At 37.2% G+C, this 25,741-nt stretch overlaps 1 protein-coding gene across 50 annotated transcripts; it reads right to left on the bottom strand.

Moving 5' to 3' along the window:
- Positions 1-493: 493 nt before the first annotated feature.
- Mhc (myosin heavy chain) lies at positions 494-25,368 on the bottom strand. Of its 50 annotated transcripts, none has more exons than XM_077433593.1 (27): positions 25,137-25,159; positions 22,838-23,105; positions 21,929-22,072; positions 20,189-20,373; positions 19,899-20,097; positions 19,750-19,813; positions 19,568-19,666; positions 17,544-17,647; positions 16,698-16,835; positions 16,351-16,620; positions 14,761-14,931; positions 12,520-12,699; positions 12,278-12,434; positions 11,369-11,421; positions 10,260-10,347; positions 10,059-10,176; positions 9,062-9,179; positions 8,053-8,189; positions 7,847-7,973; positions 6,900-7,109; positions 4,767-5,653; positions 4,256-4,334; positions 3,490-3,735; positions 2,486-3,415; positions 1,504-2,409; positions 1,375-1,420; positions 494-1,042 (listed from the first exon to the last, which is right to left on the bottom strand). In XM_077433593.1, exons 2-26 carry the CDS (start codon positions 23,042-23,044, stop codon positions 1,388-1,390), a joined length of 5,850 nt encoding a protein of 1,949 aa, XP_077289719.1. In that variant the 5' UTR covers positions 23,045-23,105; positions 25,137-25,159; the 3' UTR covers positions 494-1,042; positions 1,375-1,387. The 50 variants fall into 50 exon arrangements, with proteins under 50 accessions (XP_077289719.1, XP_077289723.1, XP_077289740.1 ...); XM_077433597.1 differs by lacking the exon at positions 25,137-25,159 and adding an exon at positions 23,404-23,518; XM_077433614.1 differs by lacking the exons at positions 9,062-9,179; positions 11,369-11,421; positions 17,544-17,647; positions 21,929-22,072 and adding exons at positions 8,394-8,511; positions 11,849-11,901; positions 18,495-18,598; positions 22,135-22,278 and having other exon boundaries at positions 501-1,042; positions 25,137-25,368.
- Between the last annotated feature and the right edge of the window lie 373 nt (positions 25,369-25,741).

Below are 25,741 nucleotides of genomic sequence, written 5' to 3'. Positions count from 1 at the left end.
GAATAAATTTTTGTAACATAAAAGAGATTTTTTCGTTTACTTTGGATGAATTTTACGAATAAACTATTTTATTTCTAGCATTTCACGATCGTTTCTGTTTCATCAGTATATACAACTTCGTTTAAACAAACTTGTTGAGTTTAGTTTATTTTTCCAATATGTTTTCTTTCGTTGTTTATTGAGGTCATCGCAGGAAATGATATTTTCAGTTTGTAATCAAAATGTTTTAAATTCATAGAAATCAATTTGATTTTTCTTGAACTTTTATGTATTCTTATTTATTGCAGGTTTAGCTATACATACATATGTAACTTTTTTTGTGAAATAGTTCTGAAATACATATGTATGACCGTTGAATATTGTGTAATTGTATCTGATCTTCGTCGATCATTTAATGCATAAATATTGGTTTGTAAAATTAATATATATTTTTTTTGAAATTCAAAGGACTGTATTAGGTTCGGGATAACAACAAGCGATAAATAAAAAAAATAAATTTTTGTGATAACGATATCAACATGATTTATTGATGCGTGAAAGAAGCCATGTATACAATGTGAGTCACACATACTTAAGTGATACATTGTTAACGATTAGACATAGCAGGAATAGAATTAAAGTGAGGTAATAAGGTGGCGGTCGTGTCTCAGGGCTGTACTCCCACTTTATCCCTATCCCCGCTATCAATAATCCCTAACATCGGTTACACCTGTCATCTGTCACGTATTCGTAAATGATAAATACATTTATGTTTCAACGAAAAAATAATTATAAAATAATAAACTGTATATAAATTAAAATAATTATAAATAAACCGTTCGACAAGATCTGATCGCAGGCATTCTTCTTGTATTGTTCACGTTCTTTTTTTTACAGGCTCGATTTTTTTTTTATGAATATTCTGTACAAAGCCTCGTTTATGTTTTTTTATAAATAAAAAAAATATTTATGAGATGTCTTAAAAGTCGATTTCAGGATTCAAGTCGAACCTGGGTGGAAATGCCATGCCATCCAGCTGGGGACGCGCTCCTGGTCGGATTGGCTGTAAAATTAACACAAAATTAGATATTCGCAATAATAAAGCAGGGAAATTTAGGAACGAAAAATAATAAAAAAAAAAAACACTGCTTCATAACATGCATAGGTCATATAGAGGAACTTGATATGGGATATGGCATTATAAGAATTTGGAATAATTTCAAATGCTTTTTGAATAAAACTCTGACGAAATTATTTACAAGACCAAAACAGTTTTGCTGATGTATACAATACATTATAGCAGTCTATGGATAGGTATGTTTTGCACGACTTTTAGTGCTTTTTTTTAAACTATCTATAAAATCCCAAGCGAAATTGCTCTCTCAAATAACTTACAACTTAAACATGGTTACTCCATGAGAGCCATGGCGCGCTTGGGTGGCTACATAGTGAAAAAAGAATTGTTTTTATATTCAAATATTAAAAATAATTATTTCAGAACGAGGAATTGAGTTTGATGCTTACCGCCGGGCTAGCTCCTCTGGCGGTAGATCCAGCACGTCCCTTCGCGCGGAACTTGCTAATGGCTTGTTCAGCAAGGTCGGCCCTCTCTTCGGCTTCCTCGAGCTCTTGTTGTGCCTTGCGGAATTTGGCAAGGTTAAGAGCTGCGATTTCTTCAGCCTCTTCGATCTGCCTCTTGTATGTCTTGATCTTCTGTTGGAGTTTGTCTACTAAGTCTTGCATGCGTTCGTGGTTCTTGCGGTCCTCTTCGGCTTGGAAGCTAAGCTCCTTGATGCGGCGTTCTGATTTGCGGAGGTTCTTCTGGGCATCAGCGTGTCTCCTCTGTTCACCGTCCAATTCATTTTCAAGTTCCCTGACTCGTTGTTCAAGTTTCTGGATAGCCTTCTTGCCTCCCTTAAGGGCGTTAGCTTCGGCTTCATCTAACCTGACTTGAAGGTCCTTGATTTGAGTTTCGAGGGCCTTGCGGAGTTTCTCCTGTGTCTGGGCGTGGTCTTGTTCCGCTCGGAGTTCATCAGCTAACCGTGCAGCATCAACCATGGCCTTCTTGGCCTTTTCTTCGGAATTCTTAGCTTCGTTCAACAGTTCATCAAGATCGGAGTGGAGGGTCTGGAGTTCGGCTTCGAGTTTCCTCTTAGCGGCAGATACTGAAGCGTTTTGTGCGGCAAGTTCGTTGAGCTGTTCATGAGCATCACCCAATTCTTGCTCAGCTTGGCGACGGCCACGGTCGGCTTGTTCCAAGAGAGTGCGGGATTCTTCCAATTCGTTTTGGAGGGCGTTAGCACGACGTTCAGAGATGCCAAGTTGTTCCCTAGCATCGTCACGGGCGCGCTGTTCTTCTTCCAAAGCGGTCTGGACGTCCTTGAGCTGTTGCTGGTAGCGTTTGATGTTCTTCTGTGCTTCAGCGTTAGCCTAAAGAATAAACATTTCAGATTAGAAAATGAAATATTTTGAAAATTAAATTTTCTACTTTTAAAATTTTGCCTACCTTGTTGGCGTGGTCCAGGGCGATTTCAAGCTCATTGATGTCAGCTTCCAACTTCTTCTTCATGCGGAGGGCCTCAGCCTTACCCTTGGCTTCAGCTTCCAATGAAGCTTGCATGGAGTCGAGGGCACGTTGGTGGTTCTTGCGGGTATTTTCGAATTCTTCTTCCTTCTCTTGGATTCTGCGATCGATTTCTTGGCGGACTTGGGAAAGTTCCAATTGAGAACGGAGTACCTTGTTTTCTTCTTGTTCGAGAGCAGCTTCAGCTTCTTCAAGAGCAGCCTGGAGCTCATCCTTCTCAGCTTCAAGACGCTTCCTGGCCTTTTCGATTTCATGGATGTTGCGACCACCTTCGCCGATCTGGTCGAGCAAGTCCTTGACTTCATCAGCCAAGTTCTTGTTCTCACGACGGACGGCTTCGAGTTGTTCCTGGCCTTCTTCGTAGGCTCCCTTGAGGCGGAAGAGTTCGGTGGAGTAGTTCCTGCATTCCTTCTGGCTGGCATCAAGTTCAGCAGCAAGGTCATCAACCTTGAGTTTCCATTCGCCAATGATCTTGTCGAATGCCTTCTGTTTCTTCTCAGCGGCATTAGCGATAGCGGTGGCACGGTCGACTTCCAATTGCAAGTCTTCGACTTCGGTGGCAAGACGTTGCTTGGTCTTTTCGAGGGCGAGGCACTTCTGGTTGAGTGATTCGATGGTTTCTTCGGCTTCGGCCAAGCGGGCTTGGAGCTTGCGCTTAGCTTCCTCAAGTTCTTCAGAGCGAGCCAAACCTTCGGATTCGTATTTGGAGCGCCACAATTGGGATTCGGCATTGGCCTTGCTGAGTTGGCGTTGAATATCAGCCTTACCTTCAGCTTCTTCCTCAACTTGTTCGCGGATGTTGTCCAAGTCGTGTTCCAAATTGCGGAATTTGCCAAGGAGGGTAGCACGTTCCTATAAAGATAATGTAAAATTAATTATTTGAAATGTAATTAATATACACATTTTTTTCTTCCAGATGTACATACCCTGCCTTCCTCATCGGCCAACCTCTTGGTATCTTCGAGTTGGGTGGTGAGGGAGATCTTGATCTTGGAAAGTTGGGAAACTTGGGATTCGGCTTCTTCGAGTTGACGCAACAAGTCGGAGTTCTCAATGGACAACTTCTTCTTGGCGGAATCGAAGTCATTCAAAGTGCGGTTGGTCTCATCCAATTTGCCTTGAACTTCGTTGAGATTGTGTTGCAATTGCTTGGCGATCTTTTCTTGGGCAGCCTATATACAAATTGTTTTTTTATTTATTTGTTCATAAACTATGTCGATAATTAATTTCATGTTACAAACACAAACACTTTTTTTATATTAATACATGATGTGGACATTTTATATTCATTAATTAGGAGTCAAACTGATGAACACAGAAGGATCTAGTTTCGATATAAGAATTATTTCGTGATAAATATAAAAAAGGATCAATTATTTTTTATGAATTTGGATGATATCTGGAAACACACATATATATATATATATATATATATATATATATATATATATATATATGACACGTGCATGAAGTTTTCCGCTGAAAAATCACATTATGTATGTTAGTCACAAATAGCAGTTTTTAATGGGATGTTATTTTGATGAATTTTTGTTGATATTTGTAAGTGATGATTGTATATCGCCATTTGCTGTTGTATCTACATAGTCAAAGACTTAATTGCCTAAAAGCTGAAGAAAAGGCCGCGTGCTTGCGTTAGGCTGTTTTAAACTTTTTTTTGTCATTCGGCTGTACCTTCTCGTTGGACAGGTGATCAATGCCAGCACGAAGGTCGTTCAGTTCACCGAAGTATTGACCGCGTTCCTTTTCAGCCCTAAAGGACAAATTAACATTTACATTAAGTGTCACATGGTTCTGTATGTATGTCCGTGTTGGGTATTGTGTAAATGTGAAACGTGAAGTACGATCACATAATGAGGACTAAACGGTACGGTAGGGGGATGGTCTCGACAAATGAAATTATCGAGATTCGTCTCGTTTTCTATTTTTTTTGTTTTGAACGTTAATCGTGCAACACTCAGAGGAAGAGGGTTCACTGACGCATGCCTTAGCAGGTCATCAGTTTACCTTCTCACGGGCCAATTGGTCAACTGCACCGCGCATTTGGTTTAATTCATTGTGGCAAGAAGCGCGATCGTGTTCAGCCCTAAATTTAAATTTTATTTAATACATGTAATTATCTACTTCATTCAGAGAAAATTGTAATATACCCATCCGTTGCCTCTTTGGGGAAATATATACTTACTTGGCCTTGAGCTTGTTCAATTGGTCGACTTGTTCACCCATTTCGGCGACGGCGTCATTGTGCTTCTTGCGGAGGTTAGCGAGGGTGCCTTCATGTTGGATGTTGGACTCTTCCAAGTCGCGGCGGAGCTTGCTGAGCTCAGCTTCACGTTTCTTGTTGAGTTCAATCTGGGCTGAAGTGGCACCACCGGCTTCCTCGAGGCGTTCGCCCAATTCTTCCAATTCGCGAGCCAAATCAGCGCGTTGCTTCTCAGCCTTAGCGCGGGCCTGGCGTTCAGATTCGACTTCCTCTTCGAGTTCCTCAATGCGGGCCTGGAGTTCCTTGATCTGTTTCTGGAGTTTGGAGACGAGGGATTGTTCATCCTCAAGCTTGGCGGTAAGGGATGAGATTTCCTTATCCTTGCGTTGGATGGTCTGTTCCAGTTCCTTTTTGTTGCGTTCGAGGTCGGAGACGGCTTCCTGGGTGAGTTTCAGGTCACCTTCTACCTTCCTCTTGGACTTCTCAACGTCACCGCGGAGCTTCTTCTCGCGTTCGAGGGAATCCTCAAGCTCATCCAAAGTCTGTTCGAGCTTAGCCTTAACCTTGTTCAAGTGGTTAACCTTGTCTTCGGAAGCCTGGAGCTCTTCGGACTGCTTCTGGTTGGACTCACCCTGGAGCTTCTTCTCCTTGTTCATCTTGTTGATGAGTTCATCCTGGTGGGCGATCTCATCATTCAAGTTGCGGATTTGATGATCCTTGGTGGCCTTGTCCTGTTCAGACTTCTGGACGGAGAGTTCGAGGTCTTCGATGTCCTTCTTCAGCCCGGAGATCTCTTGTTCGAGCTTCTTCTTGCCTTGGAAGAGTTGGTTGCGGGCATCTTCCTCTTGGGTGAGACGCTCTTGGGTGTCCTGCGAAACGTGAAGCAGAATGTAAGCATCGAGGTCGATACGTCAAAAATAGAAGTCTCGTTCGGCATTAGGAGAGCGATTGTCAATTAATTGGCTTGTTTATTTCAGCAGTAGTGATGGGCCGCCCCCACTGGCCGCTGAAATAGCCCATCTATAAACATCGCTCCAGCAGCGATATGTAACACTCTGCATTTTTGGCTACTCTAATCGTAACCAAAAACACACGTATATTATATATCCCGCTGGAGGGGCGCCAAAGCTGGCACACTTCATACGCGTCGTATGACACGTCGATTTATATTCGCGATGAATGTTCGTGAGCTGGAGGATTAAATAAGCCGTGTTTATAAATATTATACCGAAAATTATGACACGCGCAAGGTGCCGAATGACGGTTTTCTTTTAGGCTGGAATCTGTGTGATTTACCGTGCACAGAAATAGCCTTTCATAAATAATGATACACCCGCCTAACTGCAAATACGTCATTTTTACATATATCATACCGTTGCGCATATTGAATTACTAATTCCCCGAAATTTATTTTACTAATTTATTCAATTATATTTGCGATATTATCAAACCCTTTAAGCCAATTTTTTTTATAGATTATTTAAATTCTCATTGCAATTTTATTCTATTAAACTATGAAATTAGTTTTCACTACTGCAAATTTCTTCCGTCACATGATTTTTGAAATTACTGAATAAATAATTAAATTACTGTGTAAAATATTACACTACCACTTATCTTTTTAAATTTCTATCGAAAATTTAAGAATGTTATTTAAAATTTAAAATTATCAAATTAATACTTGAATTATTAAATTACTAAAACACTAATTAGATTATTGGATATTATTCAAATTATTAAAATAGTTTTCAAATTATTAAATTACTATTTAAATCATTACATTACTCTTAAAATCATTAAATTTCATTCTATTCAAATCATTAAATTACTATTTAAATCATTAAATTACTATTTAAATCATTAAATTACTCTTCAAATCATTTAATTACTATTCAAATCATGAAATTACATTCTATTCAAATCATTAAATCACTATTTAAATCATTAAATTAATCTTCAAATCATTATATTACTATTCAACTCACTAAATTACTATCCAAATTATAAAATTGCTATGCAAATCATTAAATTTCTATTGAAATTTTGAATGTACTCTAATTAAAATGAATATGTAACTTATTAAATTAAAATGTTATTAAAGTTTGTAATACTTACACGGAGTTGGGAGTCCAAGTCATTTTTCTGGGCCTGGAGCTTGGCGGACCTTTCCTGGAATTCAGAGAGAGATCCCTTCTCTCCTTCAAGAGAAGACAAGAGATCGGTCTTTTCTTGCAGGAGCTTGGAGTTGAGGACTTCCAATTCCTTGCGAAGCTTCTCTTCACGCTCGAAGTTCTCCTGAGCCTTAGCAGCCTTCTCTTCGAGTTTCTGCAATATTTCCGTTTTTTTGTTAAAATCCGCGTCTATATCAGCTATCTCCATTGTGTGTGCGTTTATTAAATCCCAGCGCGGCTATAAAATGAGCTGGTAGCTGTGTGTATGCGAGTGTACTGGAGTGCTTTTCGGTTTCGTTCGGTTGATTCGTATTCAAATAATGCAAGACGAAGAAGTAAGTGCTAGGCTGAAGGCCTGGTCTGGGTGGTGGTGTCGCGAGGACCGAGAGCCGAACACTGGATGTTGATCCAGAGCCGATCTGCAAAACCACTCCCGCCCCCGCTGGAGGCGCCAGGGATGGCCGCGACAGCTCACCTTTACACCGGTGTGCTATAAAAGCCAATGCGCTCGAGCCGGCCCTGGACCACGGATAAAAATATCGGGGAAGGAGAGGGGAAAAATTAATTTGAAAGCGGTGACGTGACGAGTGAAATGCTCCCGAAAGATAAATTGAAGATTTATATCGAAGTGGGTGCGCTTGCTTCGCCCAGCTTCCAGAAGCTCTACAAAAATAGCTTCCACAGCACAGGTAGGCAGGCAGAAGCGCTGTCATGCTGCCTATATGCGGACACGGCGAGTTACACCTGTTCCACGGCAACGGGGCATACCGATTTAGAACCACTTTCAGATGTGATGATTAGAAAAGAGCAGATTATAAACGGTGTGCACTCTCATTTTTGGGTCGTCGCCTAGATGATTCATTAAAAATTGTAGAGTATCAGAATACTTACGGCAATCTCGTCCTCGACGCGGGTGACGTTGAGGAGGGGCTTGACCTTCTGCCACAACTTCCACCAGGGCCAGGTGCGAAGTTGGAGGTATTTGCGCAAGTTGCGTTGTACCACTTGCAAGGCCAATCTAGATTAGGGAGTACAAATTCAAAGTAATTAAATATCCAGCAGACTGTGCAAATAGAAACTGGATGAACAATCTTCACCTCTGGTCTTGGAGCTTCTTGAACTCTTTACGAGACAAGTAACCTCGTACCCAGGACTGGAGCCAAGAGACGATCTTGGATAGACGGTCGTCACGCAACTCCTCCATCTGACCCAGGACACCAGCGCGGAAGAACACCTGTTGCCATCACATATAACACGTCAGTTCGCATACTCGGGCCAACTTTGGCTCGTATCATATTCCATGCATATTATATATATTTTCATACGTACAAACCCCTGGACAGTCATGCATTTTTTTTTTTTGAATATGTATAATTCATGGGAGTGTTAGTAATTGTGACAGTTATAAATATTAGGCGAGGTAGTGCATAGTTTCTACCTTTGTTTTTCCCAGTCTGAAGGATTCGGAATCTAAGCCAGTGTGCTCCAAGATTTTCTCGGTTGCCTTCTCGGGTGAAATTGGTTCTTTTAAGAGGCTCATGCACAGAATTTTGTATCTGGATTTGCCCGTTAAAAAAAAAATTAGTGACAAATTTGACTATGACTACAGTCGCAAATCCTCTTCAGTATATTGATTTTAAAGGATTTGCGGTTTATTTGGACAAAAATTCACACACACACTTATTATTACATACAAATGACCTTCAGACTTTTTCATTTCACGACCCACTTTTGGTGCCAAAAAATTGCATTTATTCTATTTAAAATGCTCGCACCCACCAAATAGTGTCTCGCAAACCAAAAAGTATGAAGCTCAAATTTCTACATTATCTAAAAGTGGATAAAACGGAATTGATTGACATTATTTTCTAGTCAATTGAAAAAATGTCTTTTCTTCAAACTAAACAAATATAAAATTATGAAATATGCTAAAAATAACTTTGTAAGTCTATCGACAAAGTTGTTTCGTTAATTCAGGATCGTTTAGCAGGATCTCCTTTGTCAGGATTACTCTTATTAAAGCTGTTGCGAGAAACATAAATAGAAATTGGGTTATAATCGAAATGTAGCATAAAACAAGTCGATGTTGGATGTCTGGTAACATGCCTTGGTGTGACCCAAACGGTAGGATTCGGCATCCAAGGCGGTAGCATCCAAAATGATAGCGGCGGTCTTCTTGGGATCCGATTCTTTAGCGACGGCTTGAGGAGCCAATATCTTGTATCTAAATAGAGGGATAACGAGCAATTGGGAAAATCAAAAACACTGTTTCATGACATACCTAGATGAAATAAATTCTAGCTACAGAAGATACATTTGGATAGAGGGAACAATAGACGATACCATGCCATACTTATTCTAGTGTGTATAACTTTTTCGAACTATAAGATACTGAGGCAAATGGGGTAAAAGGGAAGTACATACAGACATACATATACATATGGTGAACTACATACTTAAAGGTACTACGTATCAAGTATACGTGGTGCATAGGAAAACTTCATGGTTTTTTTTTTATAATACTTCATGCCTGTCTTACATGGACCGCATTATTTCAACAACTACTCGAGATTGGATATGGATAAAAAATTCGTCAAAAATATGGTATGCACTGAAAAAGTAAAAACTTTTGGGGTCAACTGAGCATTCAGCCTCTACTCATTTGAGCTTGCCTTTGTGTGGCCAATTCGGTAACTCTCCGGGTCCAATTGAACTGATTCCAAACATTTAGCTGCGGCAGTCTTTGGATCTTTTTCTTGGGTCATAATGGCCGGAGCAAGAATCATGTAACTGTTTCGTCAACATAATATAATTGAAATATTGCGCAAACACTCATTATCATCATATCGTTTAAAATACAAGAAATGATCGGCAAGTCTAAATCTTTAACTAATCTATCATACAATATAAAATCTGCATATAAATACTGAGGTCTATTTATACAATTGTAGAATAGTATGAGTCTATGCCGCGTTGCGAACAGTTCCAAGTCCCTTATACGGTCGTATCGGATTAACTTAAGACCAGTATGCATACATGTATATAAATAGACCTTAAGAAAACTAAATTGAAATAATTTAAATTTAAACTGTTGATAACTTACCGGAGCTTGAAGTCGGGGTATACCATCCTGTTGGGGAAACCTTTACGGCAAATACGGATACCTTCAAGCACACCGTTACATGTCAGCTGGTGCATTACAAGATGTGAGTCGATGAGACCTTGCGAAAAAAAATAACACAGTTCAATCATGAGTTTTCAAAAATAAACCCAGCAACAGTATAAACATGATAAGTGTACTAACCAGGCTGTTTCAATTCATTGGGAATGATGCAACGTACGAAATGAGGTTGGGTAGATCTCAAAGTGGCCATCAAGTTGTTCAATTGTTCCTATAAGAGCAATACAAATTAGTTTCACGATCGATTTTACGCCGATTCCTTGTTATATCAATATTTTGCATATTTATATACAATTTTCCATGTTAGTAAAAAACACAATACACACACCACGCATTAGTTGATTTTGCCAGCTTTTCCTTGGCAAATTTTGACTGTTTTTTTATGATAAAATACTTTTTATTAAATTAAATAGTACAAGTTTTATATTGCCAATGACAAACTTGGCAATCCTTTTACTTACAGTTTTGTATAATATTTGGTAAAAGGCCACACGTGCAGATGAATGACTCACGACACAATCCATCTCTGTTATATGTATAATATAATCGAATGCTGTTCGTCGGTCATTGAAATGCATATTTTCTAGCAATTATGATCATCGTATCTGATTTTTTCGTTTATTGCTCAAATTGTATATAATAATAATTATGGTGAACTCTTTCATATTTGAAAGATTTATATATTAGATTATATATTATACAAACATACATATATATATACACCCAATCACACGTGGGTTTCGTATAGATAAAAAAAATATTTGATATACGTATATAGTAAGGATTATTTTATAATATATTTGAATATATATACTACTTTCATTGTATTAAGAGATACATATGAAAAATGGACATCACAAATATAATATGTTATAAGGTGCACTCCTTATTCCGTTCGTACAACTACGACTATATTGTATGAGCTACGTCTACAAATACTGTAAGAGCTACGTCTATGATAATCTACATATTACAAGGGGTGAAACGTGCTGTTTTTCATCCAATTTTCGTGTAAAAGTACGATTAAGAGAGAGTTCATGGCACCAAAACAGGGGTTTATAGGGGGGGGGGAGGAGTATATATGTTTATGAATACTATTAAGGTTTTATAAAATTCCACCGTTTCTACTTTCTTTGCAGTAGGGTGACAGTGATATGGGTATTAGATGTTCTTAAAACTTTGAACGCTAAAAATGATTCTATCAAGTCCGTTTGTCATCAGGACAAACTAACCTTGTAGGCTGATGATACAGTAGCGAAACCGCCACCCTTCTTACCACGACCACCTGAACAAAAATAAATTCAAACATAGCAACATAATACATAACACAACATCTCCTCGTCACAATATCCTCTACACGTCCGCAGAATCTTTCGAGTTTACATTACCGTCATGTCGGATGTATCGGATATTTTAAGCTTAAAAATGAGCCGCAATAGTTAGATTAGCCATCGAAAGTGAATGTTACGGTTAAACATTTAAAGGTAAAATATATTCGATAAATTAATTGATGAGCATTGGAAACGATCACATTAAGCCACGTAGATATCGGCATGCTGTTTTTGAACGTGATGGAGGAAGGAGTGGGTTTTAAGATTCATAAGCGAAAGCGAACGGTTGATCCGATTTATGTAGTTCTCCTTTGTTGATGTGCTCGTCTGATCCATAAGCTACAAAATTTTAGACCAGCTAACAAAGAATTGGAAAATTACTTTGTATAGAGATGACACAGTCTGGAAAGCAGATCCTTTGCCGCGTTTAGCTCCTGTACCAGTAATAAATCAGGTTCGTACGTTAATAGGTGTGATTTGAGGTGAACACCGAAGATTCCATGAAAGTTAAATTATCGATTCATTAAAATGTAAATTTGAGAATTATATATTTTGGATTTATATAGCATATATTTGTATTGGTTCATGCTATAAAATGGATGTGTTAACTTTTACTCATCGAATCTCCATTTGAAATTCATTGAAAAAATTTTTGATGGTAAAAGTATTAATGAGGATATATAATGCATGTATGAAATATAACTTCAATTGATTCTCGAACTTCGTAGGAATATTTTTAGAAACCTAAATATATTATAATATGGAATATAAATTGATTGTATTTGAAAGTGTTTCAAATTTTTGTCTCACCCTTGCCGCCAGCGTCAGGAGCACCACCGGACTGTCCGGGGTGATCAGCGAAGATCTCTACCAAGAGTTTGTTGCTACCCTTCTTGAATTGATCGACGACAGTGTCGTTCAAGGGATCCTTGTTCTTCTCAAGCCATCCAGTGATGTTGTAGCCGACCTATTTCACAAGTGTTTCAAATTAAAATGACATCATTTAAAATGAAAATTTACGGATTTTAAGTACGGTTAAAATAGACACTTACGTTTCCGGCATAATGGCCGATGGCGAAGTTAGCGGGTTGGCAACCGGGCTTTGGTGGTTTGGGCTTCAAGAATGGAGGAGATTTACCCAAATGGTTGTTGTTCAACTTCTCTTCAAAGGTCTTGTCGGTGGCTTTGGGGAACATAGACTCTTCCTCAAGGATGGACAAGATACCCATGGGCTATATTGAACGAGAGAATAATATTGGGATCATTCTCGTCAAAATAATACTCCTTTTAATAAAATATTAGTTTGATTTTTAACAAACATTACTGATATTTTTCCTGAATAATATTTTAGAGCATTTTTATATTGAAAAAATAACAAAGGAAATAAAGCAGGATTTATTTTAAAGAACTACATTTTAAAGATACTTTAAAAACAAAAGCAAATTTTTTATATTGATACTAGTCAACAAAAAATAATGCTCAAAAACTAAATTTTGACTATAAGCATTTTTAAAACTCTAATATTTTTGTTGTAATGTAAAAAATTAAATTCTCAGCTCAAAGCAGCTGTTATAAATTGAAAAGCTTCAATCTTACCTTGTCGTTGTTTTTTTTAACATTATACATATAATTTTCAGGCACATTTTTCAAGACATCATGCGTTCTTCGAAGCGAAGATGATGGTTAGGGCACAGTCGATTGGTTTAACCACTATTATTATATTTCAAAATAATCTACAAAATATAACCTAACATATCAATTTTAATAAAATAGTAATTTTTCAATTGCTTACAAAAAAAAAAGTTAAAATAAATCTCTAAATGTACAAATATTAAAGCTTTAGTCATGATATAAATCGCATTCGTTAAATTTAAATCTACCAAATTACTATTTCCGTTATTGAAATAATGTTACATACAAAATACGTTTTCGATGATTTTTTTTAATAATCCTTCGGCGTTTGCATAATATTTACAAAAATTAATCGACAAAAACTACGCATTTATAAAGTTTTAATATAAACGCTGATTAATTTTTAGCTCTACATTTTGGCTTTCTTCTTTCGATTTTTTTAAAATAAAAATCGCGTGAGCAATTGTTAAATATGCCAAGAGGGGTCGACGTTCAATACCTTTTCAATTAAATCTATCGTTGGCTGAAGGTCCATGCCGAAGTCAATGAACTTCCATTCGATTCCTTCTCTCTCATACTCTTCTTGCTCTAGCACGAACATGAAGTGATTGAAATATTGTTGCAGTTTTTCGTTCGTAAAATTGACGCATAGCTGATTAAAACCGTTCGACTGGCCGCCGGACCATTGGGGCACAGGAAAAATACAAAACACAAACACAACAACAACTAATTCCAGTCTCAATCATAATAAAGACAGAAATTTTTTAGTACAACAAAAAAAATACACGAAAAGAATCATTATAATTAGAACAGGTAGCGAGAGATGGTTGTTCGCATTGACCACCTCGACGTAAAGCCTCCAAAACAGATAAAGCGTCAAAAAAAAAGCACATATATAGATAGCTTGTTGCCTCAAGATTCCACAGTTTCCCGATCGTTTATAATTATTTCTAAATTTTCTATTAAAGTCAGTTATCGACGGGTGATTATGTGAAATCTTTCAGCTGATCTCCTGTGTGGCTAAGCCCCGTCAAAGCATGGCTGCCAACTACCTTTTCAATAAGGTCAATGCAATTTTGGAGATCCATGCCAAAATCGATGAACGTCCACTCGATGCCTTCTCGTTTGTACTCTTCCTGCTCCAATACGAACATATGATGGTTGAAGAACTGTTGCAACTTCTCATTAGTGAAGTTAATGCAGAGTTGTTCGAAACCGTTGTACTGTAGGAAGACACACAACGGGACAAACACAGTTAGTGACAGATCAAAACGTGTTGGGCAACAATAAGATTAATAAAAAGAAAGTAAATTTAAAATGCGATGAACGATGTTTCGTCTCGTATTTTGGGTATGTTATAAATAGATAGGTCACTCTGGGGACGATACAGGGTATGGTAATTGATATGTAAAACTCTTTACGTATTTTTGTTGTTTGTTTTATACAATTACAATAATAGGAAGGGGGGGGGGGTATGACGACCTAATCATAGCCGACATACATATTTGAAAATACACGGTCCACTTAAAATGTATAAATGGATTTAAAGTAAAAAAGGCACACCAATAGAAAACGTTTAACAGCACGAAGAACTCGAACACATTATCTGACTACACCAGTCAGTCATCTTCCATTCACGTATCAGCTCGTGAATATTATACCTTCTCGATCAAGTCGATACATGCAAGCAAATCCATTCCGAAATCAATGAAGGCCCATTCGATGCCTTCCTTGGTATATTCCTCCTGCTCGAGGACGAACATGTGATGGTTGAAGAATTGCTGAAGTTTCTCATTGGTGAAATTGATGCAAATTTGCTCGAAGCCGTTGTACTATACGGGATAAGTGGATTTACGGGAAACAAACAAATATACATGTAACATTCGTGGATTTGGTTGGCTGTCGTTGATTTTGGTTTTTCTTATTACATTCAAGACACGCCTTGGTGAGAGTGATGATTTTTTGGATGAGGTTGTTACAAACAAGCCCGGTTCAGGCACTCATATGTGTCCTTAAAGAACCAGTCTACTAGTTTTTTTGGTTAAATTATTGGTAAGTCTCTTATGTTCATTATAAGGAATACCAAATAAACACATTTTGGAGTTTCTACGGTTTTCAACTCAATCTTTTTGGAATAACTAACTAGTTAAAATTTAACAATTTAATCTTACGTTGGCTGTTCTTTCATCGGTGCGATCCTCCTAGATTTCGGATTTAGGGGAATCGACAAAAAAACTAATATTCTACAAATTCATGACAAAAATTTAACAGGCACCGTGAAGAGCTCCCCGCTCATTCTACCTTTTCGATCAATTCAATGCACGCCAACAAATCCATTCCGAAATCAATGAAGGCCCAAACAATGCCCTCCCTAGTGTATTCTTCTTGTTCCAGTACGAACATGTGATGATTGAAAAACTGTTGCAACTTCTCATTTGTAAAGTTAATACAAAGCTGCTCAAAGCCGTTGTACTAAAATGTTACCAAAAAAATTGATTAAGTCCCCATCTATTTAAATGAAAAGTATCATAATTTTCCGATGACCGTTTTTTACTCCATTTTGAAACCTCATATCGAGTGATTAAAATCAGTTAGGATTATAGTTATATAATTAGTTTTATATATTATATATTAATTAATATATATGAAATTGTTTCATAACCAAATGAATCGTAAAAATTCTCGACATTTAAAATATTCAAATACAAATAGCAAAATGGATTTTTGCTTTATCTGTCAATATAAACCAAAAATCCATAATTTTTATTCTAGTAATATTTTATGTATCAATATCTAAAAATCTTAATGTTGTTTGTCAAAAGTTATAAAATTAATGACATATATATTTTTTTAATTATTTGGTTTCTTAAAATAATATTATATTTGTCAAATGTATAGCAATATAAAATACATTTTACTAGACATCACATATTTTAAACATATACATAAGATGGCGCTGCCAACTTCGTATATGAAACACACGTGAAAGTTAATGATCCACTTAGTAGAAAAGTTTCTCTTTTCAATTTCAATTTAAAATAAAGGCTTATATCTAACATATGATAATTAGAGAATATTATAGTATCGTATTAATAATTAAAAATGATGTCAGACGAAAGAGCGAAGTGAAATATAGAAGAGACTTGTAAAATAGAAGGCGATTTCTTGATATACCAACAGCTAGTACTTAAATAAAATATTTTGTTTTGAAATTTTATATCAAAAGTGATTTAATAAAAAAAAATACTTACGTCGAAAATTTCGAAACCAGCAATATCCAGTACACCAATGAAGTGTTGCCTCTTCTGCTTGGTGTCTAAGGTTTCGTTACACTTCTTGACCAACCATTTGAAGAGCCTGTCGAAGACACCCTTGCAAAGGGCACCGACAGAGTTGGTTACTTGGTCCTTGTTACGACCCTGGGTCACGAACTCGTTACCGACCTTGATGCGAGGCTTCAACAAGTTCTTGTACAGATCTTGGCAATCAACACCCAACAACTTGGCGACACGCTCTCCCTCCTATGGTCCAAAACAATAAATATCATTAAAAAAATTCTCACCAAGATAAATTATGCTTAATTTTTGAACAAAAGTACCTCAATGCCGTCAGCTTCAGCCTGTTCTTCACGACCCCTCTGCTTGAACTTCATACCACCCATATGCATGACAGTGGCTGTGATCTTGTAGATGTCATCTTTCTCTTCTTGGGTGAAACCCAAGACGTCGAAAGCTTGCTATTTATCGACAGAAACATATATTTTATTGGTGCCAAAGACGAGACAAATATATATAAAAAAATTCAATTGAAATATAACTGTTATTTGTTATTATCTTTAAATTGAGTGCTTGCTATTCATTACAAAAAAGTGCTTATGTAGATAAAATAAAGGTAGTACTCACCGCATATGTTAGTAAAAGTGTGTCTAAATATAAATTAGTGAGGACGAAAAGTGCTTTGTTATTAGTGCAATTATGCATGTAGATGTTGGGTTTTTTTATATAACTAAAATCTATCTCACATCGTAGATTTAAAAATAATACTTATATTAAAATGTATTCTAACGCAATAGAACATTTTCATATAGAACACGGTACAATTTTCATATAGAGCGAACCAACACCCAGTTAGAGGGCAGGTCATGTACAAATCAACATATGGACTGAATATTTTAAATATTATATAATAATAACATATTAGTGTAGGGGGAAGTCGACAGTGCACAAATATATATATATCTAAATAATTGATATAATAACAATACATTCATAGAAAAAACGATCTCCAAAATAATCACATCCCAATGTGACGGAGGATCCGATGTCTTGCAACACCCTACTATCGACGTGCACCAATAAAAAAAAATAATTATGAGTCCAGCAACACCATTCCATATGGATGTTGATAACACGAACAGACTCCGTTCTCAAAAATATCGACTTACATCTGTTAGCGAACATTCTTCGCCGTCATCCATACTGGGGATGGTGATCTTACCCTGGGATACGTTGTAGTAGTCATAGATGTTGTCAGACAAAAGGCATTTGGCTATGAATATAAAAAATGGAAATTTCGACAGTTAGTATGAAATTAACATTCGCTTTTTTTAATATTTATGTGAGATGTTTAATTTGTCGTTTGCATAGTAATTCGTTATATCCCCTCTATTTTTCAGGTTCCGCCAATCGCCGCTGAAAATTGTATTACGTTTTCGATCTGTGACGTTTCAATACTACGGTTTATTTTTTTTATTTTTTGTTACTCTGTGCTAAGAATTGATAAACACTTGCTGTGCTGTGGTTTTGTGCTGGTGAGTTGTTGAAGCGAAGCGGCGACGAGGAGCGGGCAGGTCGCCTTCAACACTTCCAATTTGCGTAGATCTGAGTTTTTTATACAATTTGATGAATTTTCCCTGTGGCAGAAGAACCTTTTGAGGGTCCTTGTCCATGGTAAGGCGCACCGACGCGCTCCTTACGCCCATGTCATACCACTTACGTCCGTGGCGTCAAATTCTAATCCATCGTTGATGCCTGGAATTCGCGTCTTACCCTGGCATATGAACGGGTATTCGCTGATACGGTTGCTTAGCAATGTTAACTCTGCGAATGTTTCAAACAATATTTAAATATCATAGGTCTACTGAGAATTTCTACGAATTTTTCAGTGTGAAGGTGACCGGCTCGCTCAGCTCCATCTATGCGTGTAAAAAGTCCACAAAAAAGAAAACATGTATTAGCGACATAAAAATTCCGCGACTTCTTACACTTATGAGTGTGTTAAGTATGCACCTTTACGCATTGTGTTATTTTTGTTTTAATTTTTTGAGGGAGCGTTAGTATTAAGAACAAGCACAACTATTGGGTGAGTGCGGTTTGTCAATATTTTCCGCACTTACATCAGTGATCAGCATTTCCTCATTATCATCTACGCTGGGAATTGTGGTCTTGCCTTGGGCAACGATGTAGTAGTCATGGATATTGTTGGACAACATCGCCTTGTCTACAGAAAGTTTGGAAAGCAATTGTCACATAATGTTGCTTCTGATGGACGGGTAAGGAAAACAAGCTCCAGGAAGGTACAATTTGTAGGTATAGACAAAACAATACAAAGGATAAACAGCGGATACTAAAAGGTCACATATTATAGTATTGGTATTTTTTTTTTGTTGATCGTGTCAAAATAGTAGTTGCAGACACGATCAACAAGACGGAACATATTGGAAAATCAATACTCGGGAACGATTGTTGAAATGTCTTTGTTCCACAATCATCCCTCATTGATCGAATAAATCGGTAATCTTGCAAATATAGTCTGTATATTTTTGCTAGATTTGGATATGACAGTCGCTATTCTGTTTTGGGGAACTATTTCAATAGTCCTTAAGTTCGAGGATAAAAACAAAAATAAAAAAAAACTAATTCTGGATCTAGGGAATCTAAACACAAAATTTCTAAAGCCAATTTTTGGGTACCATAACGTTTCCCAATATTAAACATCAATCTTCTGCATTTGAAGACCTTTCGAGGTCACACTTACATCTGTGAAAGTACATTCCTCTCCGTCATCCATACTGGGGATGGTTGTCTTTCCCTGGGACACGAAGTAATAGTCGTGTATGTTGTTGCTCAACATGCAAATTTCTAAAGGTACCATCACATATTAAGATTAATATATAAGGTTCATAACATTTGTCTCAATTTTGTTTTTTACCTCCCGTGTGTTTTGATACGAGTATATTATATGTGCGTGTGAAAGTTTGTGTAACACGTGTAACAGTATAAAAATATAAAATAAATAAATATAAACAAATCAAATCGACAAGTATAAACACCAATTGAATGTTCTGAGAGATTATCCAATTAACTATAGCTATAAAGAGAGAGTCAATTAACTATAAACTGAAATAAAATATTTTAAAAAATTTCACTTAATTCTGTTGTTGGGGAATTTTATATTAATAATACACACCCTTCAATCCATCGACAGCTCCAGACATCATTTGGTAGAAAATGTGGTAGGAACGTTCCAAAGTTTGTTGAGAGATGACACGGGCTTTCTCCAACAGGTCTGTAATAATGCAAGTTTATGTATTAAGAACTGTCCAACGTCCTAGGATTGCATATATGCATATATGTAGAAGTGAAACTTACAAGTTTCGATATCAGCTCCAGCCAATTTTCCTGATGGTCCGAAGTGGATACGGATGAATTTACCCTGAACAAGAGCAAAACATCAAGTTTTAAAACAATCATTCATGATTATTTAACTAGCATCATTTTATCATCTTATATATACTCACGAAACGAGAAGAGTTATCGTTACGGACGGTCTTAGCGTTACCGAAGGCTTCAAGAACGGGGTTAGTTTGTACAACTTGATCTTCAAGATTGCCCTTCTTCACGTTGGGGTCCTCTTTCTTGGTGGTAGAGGCACCGACGGTGGCGAAGTACGCAATTACCTTCTTCGTGTTCTCAGTCTTACCAGCTCCAGACTCACCACTGTCCAACAAATATGAAAAAATCGCGATTAAAACACTCTTCGACACATACGATATGCGGAGTTTTAGAAAATTTTGGCAAAAATACTGACGTAATCAACATAGACTGGTTCTCGTGGTTAGTCAACATGTTGACGTAGGCTCCATCAGAGATAGCGAAGATATGGGGTGGCACTTCAGCACGCCTCTTTCCTCTGTACAACTTAGCGCAACGGTTGGTGTACACAGGGAACCTCTTGTAGGGGTTGATAGCGACGCAGAAAAGGCCGGAATAGGTCTAGACATAAAAATAATCATTATTAGTACAGAATGGCGAGATGTTGATCAGAAATAAAATTGCCGAAACATCGATCGATTTTTACTCGACACTTTTTACATTTTCACGTTATGTATCTCTACTTTTTTTTGTTTTTTCATCGATCGATCGAATGGCTAATTTTCATGTGATGCAATATACAAAATATATAAGAAATTCGATAACATCAAGATGCTTAAGAACATCTGCCCCGATTTTATATTTTTTATAGTATGCCACAAAAAACTTTTATGTGAAATTTTATTTATCGAATTTCCCGTATATTTTTTGTGTAAAAACAAATCGACAGTCATCACTAACATAGTTAGGTGAGTATTTTTGCATTATATCAATTCAAATACTCGCCTAAATATAAACTAGAAGCTGCCAGAAAGCTATTCTGGTAATATATGAAGAGTGACATTCTCAAGCCCAAAATAACGACTTCGAGATAATTACATATGCAAATATGTAAGTTAGTGTGATGTAAGAAAAAATATATAATAATATAATTTTAGCAATATTTGAAAGATTTTTTTATATCGAATCTCGAATACCTTTGAAAGTCACTTTACATAAATTAAAATATATAGCACAATGATAAAACCACCAAATTCAGCGGTCTGTGCTGATTTGATCGCAAAAATAGTACATTCAATATATATTTCATAAAAAAATAAAACAGAAAATTTTATACGGGTGTACTGTAATGTACTTTTCCCGTATTTAGGTCTGGAACTCTGAAAACGTATATTATTTAACTCTTTCAATATCTTCATAGTTTTGTTTTAATTTCTGAATTATTTGGTACGTTGAAGATATTGAAATAGTTAATATTCAAACAGAAAGACAAAAGAAAACAAAAAAAAAACACAGATGACATAGCGCCTGTCTTCGTGGCGATGTTTGAGAAGTCCTGGAGACCCATAGGCCGCATTAGTAGCAATGTTAAGCAAAGCGGGTACGATTTTAGACAGGAATATTTCATTATAATTTAGATTTAATATTAAAGCCAAATCAATTTAAAAAAAAATGTTATTTTTATTAAATTTTAGAACATATATTTTTTATTGATTTGGCAAAAAAAAACGTTTCTAGACACATTTTTTTACTTATGATTTTCAATCAGCCAATGCCTTATTTTATTTTTAACTGATCGATATGATGAATTATTGGACTGATATCAGAAGATATTTATTGTCGTCCAGGTGAAGAGTGATTTGCACGTGGGATCCGATAGAAATAGATCTGATCGGCGTGCGCTCATAAAAATAATCGGACAATTTTAATTTAAGCTACGGTATGATGAACCACCGTCATTATTCATACTAAGTCTGGAATGTGCTAGAACGCGATTTTTGAACGAAATTTCCCAACAGGATATCGGTCATATGAACAATATAAATATGACCCAACATTTATGGACACCTTTAACGGTGAAAGGAGTACATGCTTCGATTTTGGAGGAATTTTGGGATGAGGACCAGCCAGGGAGCAAACTCTATCAAGCGAGGCGCTGCGGCTAGCGCCAACTTACGTAGATCAGCTGGTGGTAATAACGTTGTTTCAAGTTGTGCAAAACAGAGGCGTCGTTCAAGTATGTCAAGTTGGACATATCCTCGCATTTCTCGTACTTGGGCGGATTGACTTGTCCTACTAGGTCTTTCTTGAAGTCTTTGCTCTAAATTTCGAGAGAGAGAAACGTACGGTTAGTCAAATTTAGGTTCTATTAGTGCGACTTACATAGATGAGTTTGTAGTAGTAACGTTGCTTCAAATTGTGTAGAACGGCGGCTTCGTTTAAATATGTCAGATCGGCCATATCTTCGACTTTCTCAAATTTCGGCGGGTTCACTTGTCCAATGAGCTCCTTTTTGTAGGTCTTTTCCTGCTCATATACATAGTAAGAACTCAACTTTATTCAATTCTCTAAAAAAATCTACCGACAGGACCCTTCTCCAACGTTCGATGACCCCACCGATCTTATTTAATTAACATTACACATCTTTTCGTTAAACTATGTATTATACATTGTAATTACTTCTCAAAAAACACTATATGAAATTGTCAAAATTTAAAAATACTAAAAATCGTGTACATATACATTTAAATAGAGCACTCGATACCCCAACAAGTATAAACCTATTTCCTTAATATCATATTTTTAATTTATTTCATTGATTTCTGTTCTAACTTTATGTGCTATTTTAATTTTAGTACGCGGAAAAAACCTCAGCAAAACTATTCAAACAATAAAATGTTCAACTAGCGATTTAATTCAACCCCCAAATATTTCAATTAGTTTCTTGAAAGAACTATTCAAATCTACAGACTCGAGGAATCAATCCAAAAGTTTTTTGTTCCTCAAATCCAACGGCTGTATTTTGTTTGTGTGTATTTTGTATTGGAATGTGATGAAAAATGTGACGATTCCATTGGATTATTACCTCACCACCGGGCAGACCAACTGTCACCAGATCTCCTTTGGTGGCCTTGATCTCACCCTGGAGGTAGCCCTCCTTTTCATCGGGCACCCAGCAAGCCTTCTTGCCATCGTATGGCTTGCTTTGATCAATTCGCTTTTGTTCGAGTGACACGAACAAGTAGGGAGTTGGGTCGGGATCATCTCCCTCCTGCTTCACTACTTTCGGCATATTAACTGGGTGGACGAAAGTGCGGGGCTATTGAGACACGAGAAACAGCCCTGGAGCCTTCCTATTGGACAAAAACGAAAAAAAAATTAACTCCAATAATCGAATAGCACTTCGATGAAATAATATTTGTTAGTATTAAGTCTTTTAACGACCACTCAATAATATCGGAAGAGAAATTGTTTATTATTATAAATATGTTGAAGTAAAAATTATATTATATGTGTAAGTATGTCGCACGTCTCGACTACTAGTTGTAAAGTAAAGTTTCAACGAAAAGATACAAAGTCCGAATGTATGCAAAGGTTCACTTTATTTATCACTGATGCCGATTGTAGGATGTCACTGAATTGTGTATGTACCGAAATTAGTTGCACTGATAAGATGAATACAGTTCGGCAGTTGGTTTCGTACTACAATGCTCGTGGCGGATGCGAGAGCTCGAAGCACCACTGGCGCTGGGTACTATTTGTGTCCAAGAACCGAAACCCGACCAGAGGCGGGAAGGTTGCCAAGACCGTTGTAGAGGAAACCTTATACGCCAATCCTACGATTAGGCAACACCCATCAGTCCAACTACCCAAAAAGTGATCGAATTGTGCATTAAAACCACGTGGCACGAAAGCAAGACAAAACGTAAAAATCAGTAGTACATATGTACAAACAGATACCCAGCGAATTTCTCCATATACGGCCATCGAGCATATCCATCTATAATAAACCAATTTCGATACAAAGTTTAACCGTGAAAATTTACTCGATTAGATATTGTACTACATGTCTATTGAAATACTGAAATTTACATATATAACTACATAATGTGTAACCGTGTGGTAGTATAGAAAAATAAACTTTTATAAAGAAATCATGACGATAGCTAAATAAGTGCAAATCTTAACTTAAAAAATTGAGAAAATTAATAAGTTTTAAGTGCACTTGAAATGCTTGGGGTTCATTTTGTATACATACAATGTGTGTGGTGAATATAATTGAAATTTTTTGAATCAATCACAATTGAATGCAACACGTGGTTGGTTTAGACGCGATGAATGGAGATCTCGATGACTTTAAATTAATGGCATAATCGATGGTATTCTATATAATTTAAATATTAACAACAAATAGCTCAAATTCTGGTATTGATTTCAACAAAACGAATCTTTACTTGAGAGCGATAAAAGCTAGTGAAAAAAAAATCTATTTTTTATTTTATAATTCTAGGAAATGAAAAGTAAGTCGTTGAAAATTAGGTTTCAAAATCTTTCAAATTACTATAAAAGCTCAAATTTACAACTAATTATTCGAATTGCAAGGTTTCAATCCGACGGGGAGTCCTTCTGGGGTCCGATCTAGGACGGATGAGCGAAAAGCTCAAGGTCGCCGATTGTCCACCGACAAGGGGGTGGGGGTGCGACAGGAAGTCGGCGATGAATTAATTCTGCGCAAAATAATCGAAACGATCAAATTATTCGTATGACGTAAGCGAGCCTGAAGAATCCGGCAATGGACGCACATGCCGCGCCCTGGTTTATTTCCAGAAGAGAGCTTGGTTTATTTTTGGGTCGTGGCCAGTGGCTGGCGCTGTCGCTCTCGCCACCCTGACCATATAGCGCTAAGCAAACAAAACAACACGGAAATATTTCCCGGATTGCGTAGGTCCTTGAGAATCCTTGGGAAACTGGGACGCGGTCTGTGTGAGTGCATGCGTGCGAGGTATCGCGAACCGTCATCACTGAGATACATATATATATATATATAATAAATGGCACTTTGTGTGATAATGTGGCTGGTTTGAGGGGTTGATAAGGCTTTCATTTTCACTTTATGGGTTTCGACACAAGAGACACACGAAGCGTATATCTGCACTAGGTGCCTATGCACTCTTGAACTGTTATCACTAGGCGTCATAGGCACCACGCGTAGATATCCCACATGCACTTTTTAGACACACTGGTTAATCCGCGAGGGGTGGGTGGGTGTTGGCTTTTTTCTCTATATTCTGTCTCACTCGCGACCGGATCTCGTTTTGATTTGTTGTTTTTATCTTTTTCTATTTTTGTGTTAGTCTTCGACAGGCGTCGTGTGCACTACTTACGTTCGAAAGCCGTTCTGATCGGCGCGGCGCCATGTCATCCTTTTATATACTCGGGAACGTGATCCGGTAGTCGGGAAGGGGTTGATCGCTGACCAATAGGAAGCTTCAATGGGTAGCTGCTTGGGCTCCCTTTTTAGGCGGAGATCAACCGGTGATCGCGACACCCGAGAGCAGCAACCGCCCGTTCACAACCTGCATTCCCAATCAACACCAGCTCGACAAAGGTCCGAACCTTAAGTCAAAGGGAAAACCTAAGTTTTTCCACACAAAAAACTGTATGAGATTCTAAGCAAGCTCGCGGGACTATAACATCCAACCAACAGCTTATAAAAACGGCCAATAAGAGACCTCTATCAAGCATAGGAGGCAGATAGATCCATGTCTAGGAAATGATATTGAAGGGTGAATGATAGTAGCAGTATATTTTCTACTCACCTGCTGAACGAGATCGATGTCTGTGGCATTTATTTTTTCTATGTAATTATCGTTATCGTTCTGATCAAAGTGTCTCGAGGATGCCACAACCTCTTGAAACTTTTCGCTGATTGATCGTTTGCACTTTATATGAATTTCTGACCAATGAGAACTATTGAAATAAATAACGA

The sequence above is a fragment of the Arctopsyche grandis genome, chromosome 6 (assembly GCF_051622035.1).
Source record: "Arctopsyche grandis isolate Sample6627 chromosome 6, ASM5162203v2, whole genome shotgun sequence".
NCBI lineage: Eukaryota > Metazoa > Arthropoda > Insecta > Trichoptera > Hydropsychidae > Arctopsyche > Arctopsyche grandis.
This window is presented reverse-complemented; position numbering and strand designations above follow the sequence as displayed.

Bases quoted from the DNA above. Each gene is read 5' to 3' on its own strand.
- Mhc (XM_077433583.1), bottom strand. From the start codon at position 23,044: ATGCCGAAAGTAGTGAAGCAGGAGGGAGATGATCCCGACCCAACTCCC. The intron at 20,374-22,134 runs GTAAGTCGCACT...TTTTATGTCTAG, and splicing joins ACTACTACAAACTCATCTAT to ACCTATTCCGGCCTTTTCTG. The intron at 19,814-19,898 runs GTGAGTATATAT...GCTCTTGTTCAG, and splicing joins ACGATAACTCTTCTCGTTTC to GGTAAATTCATCCGTATCCA.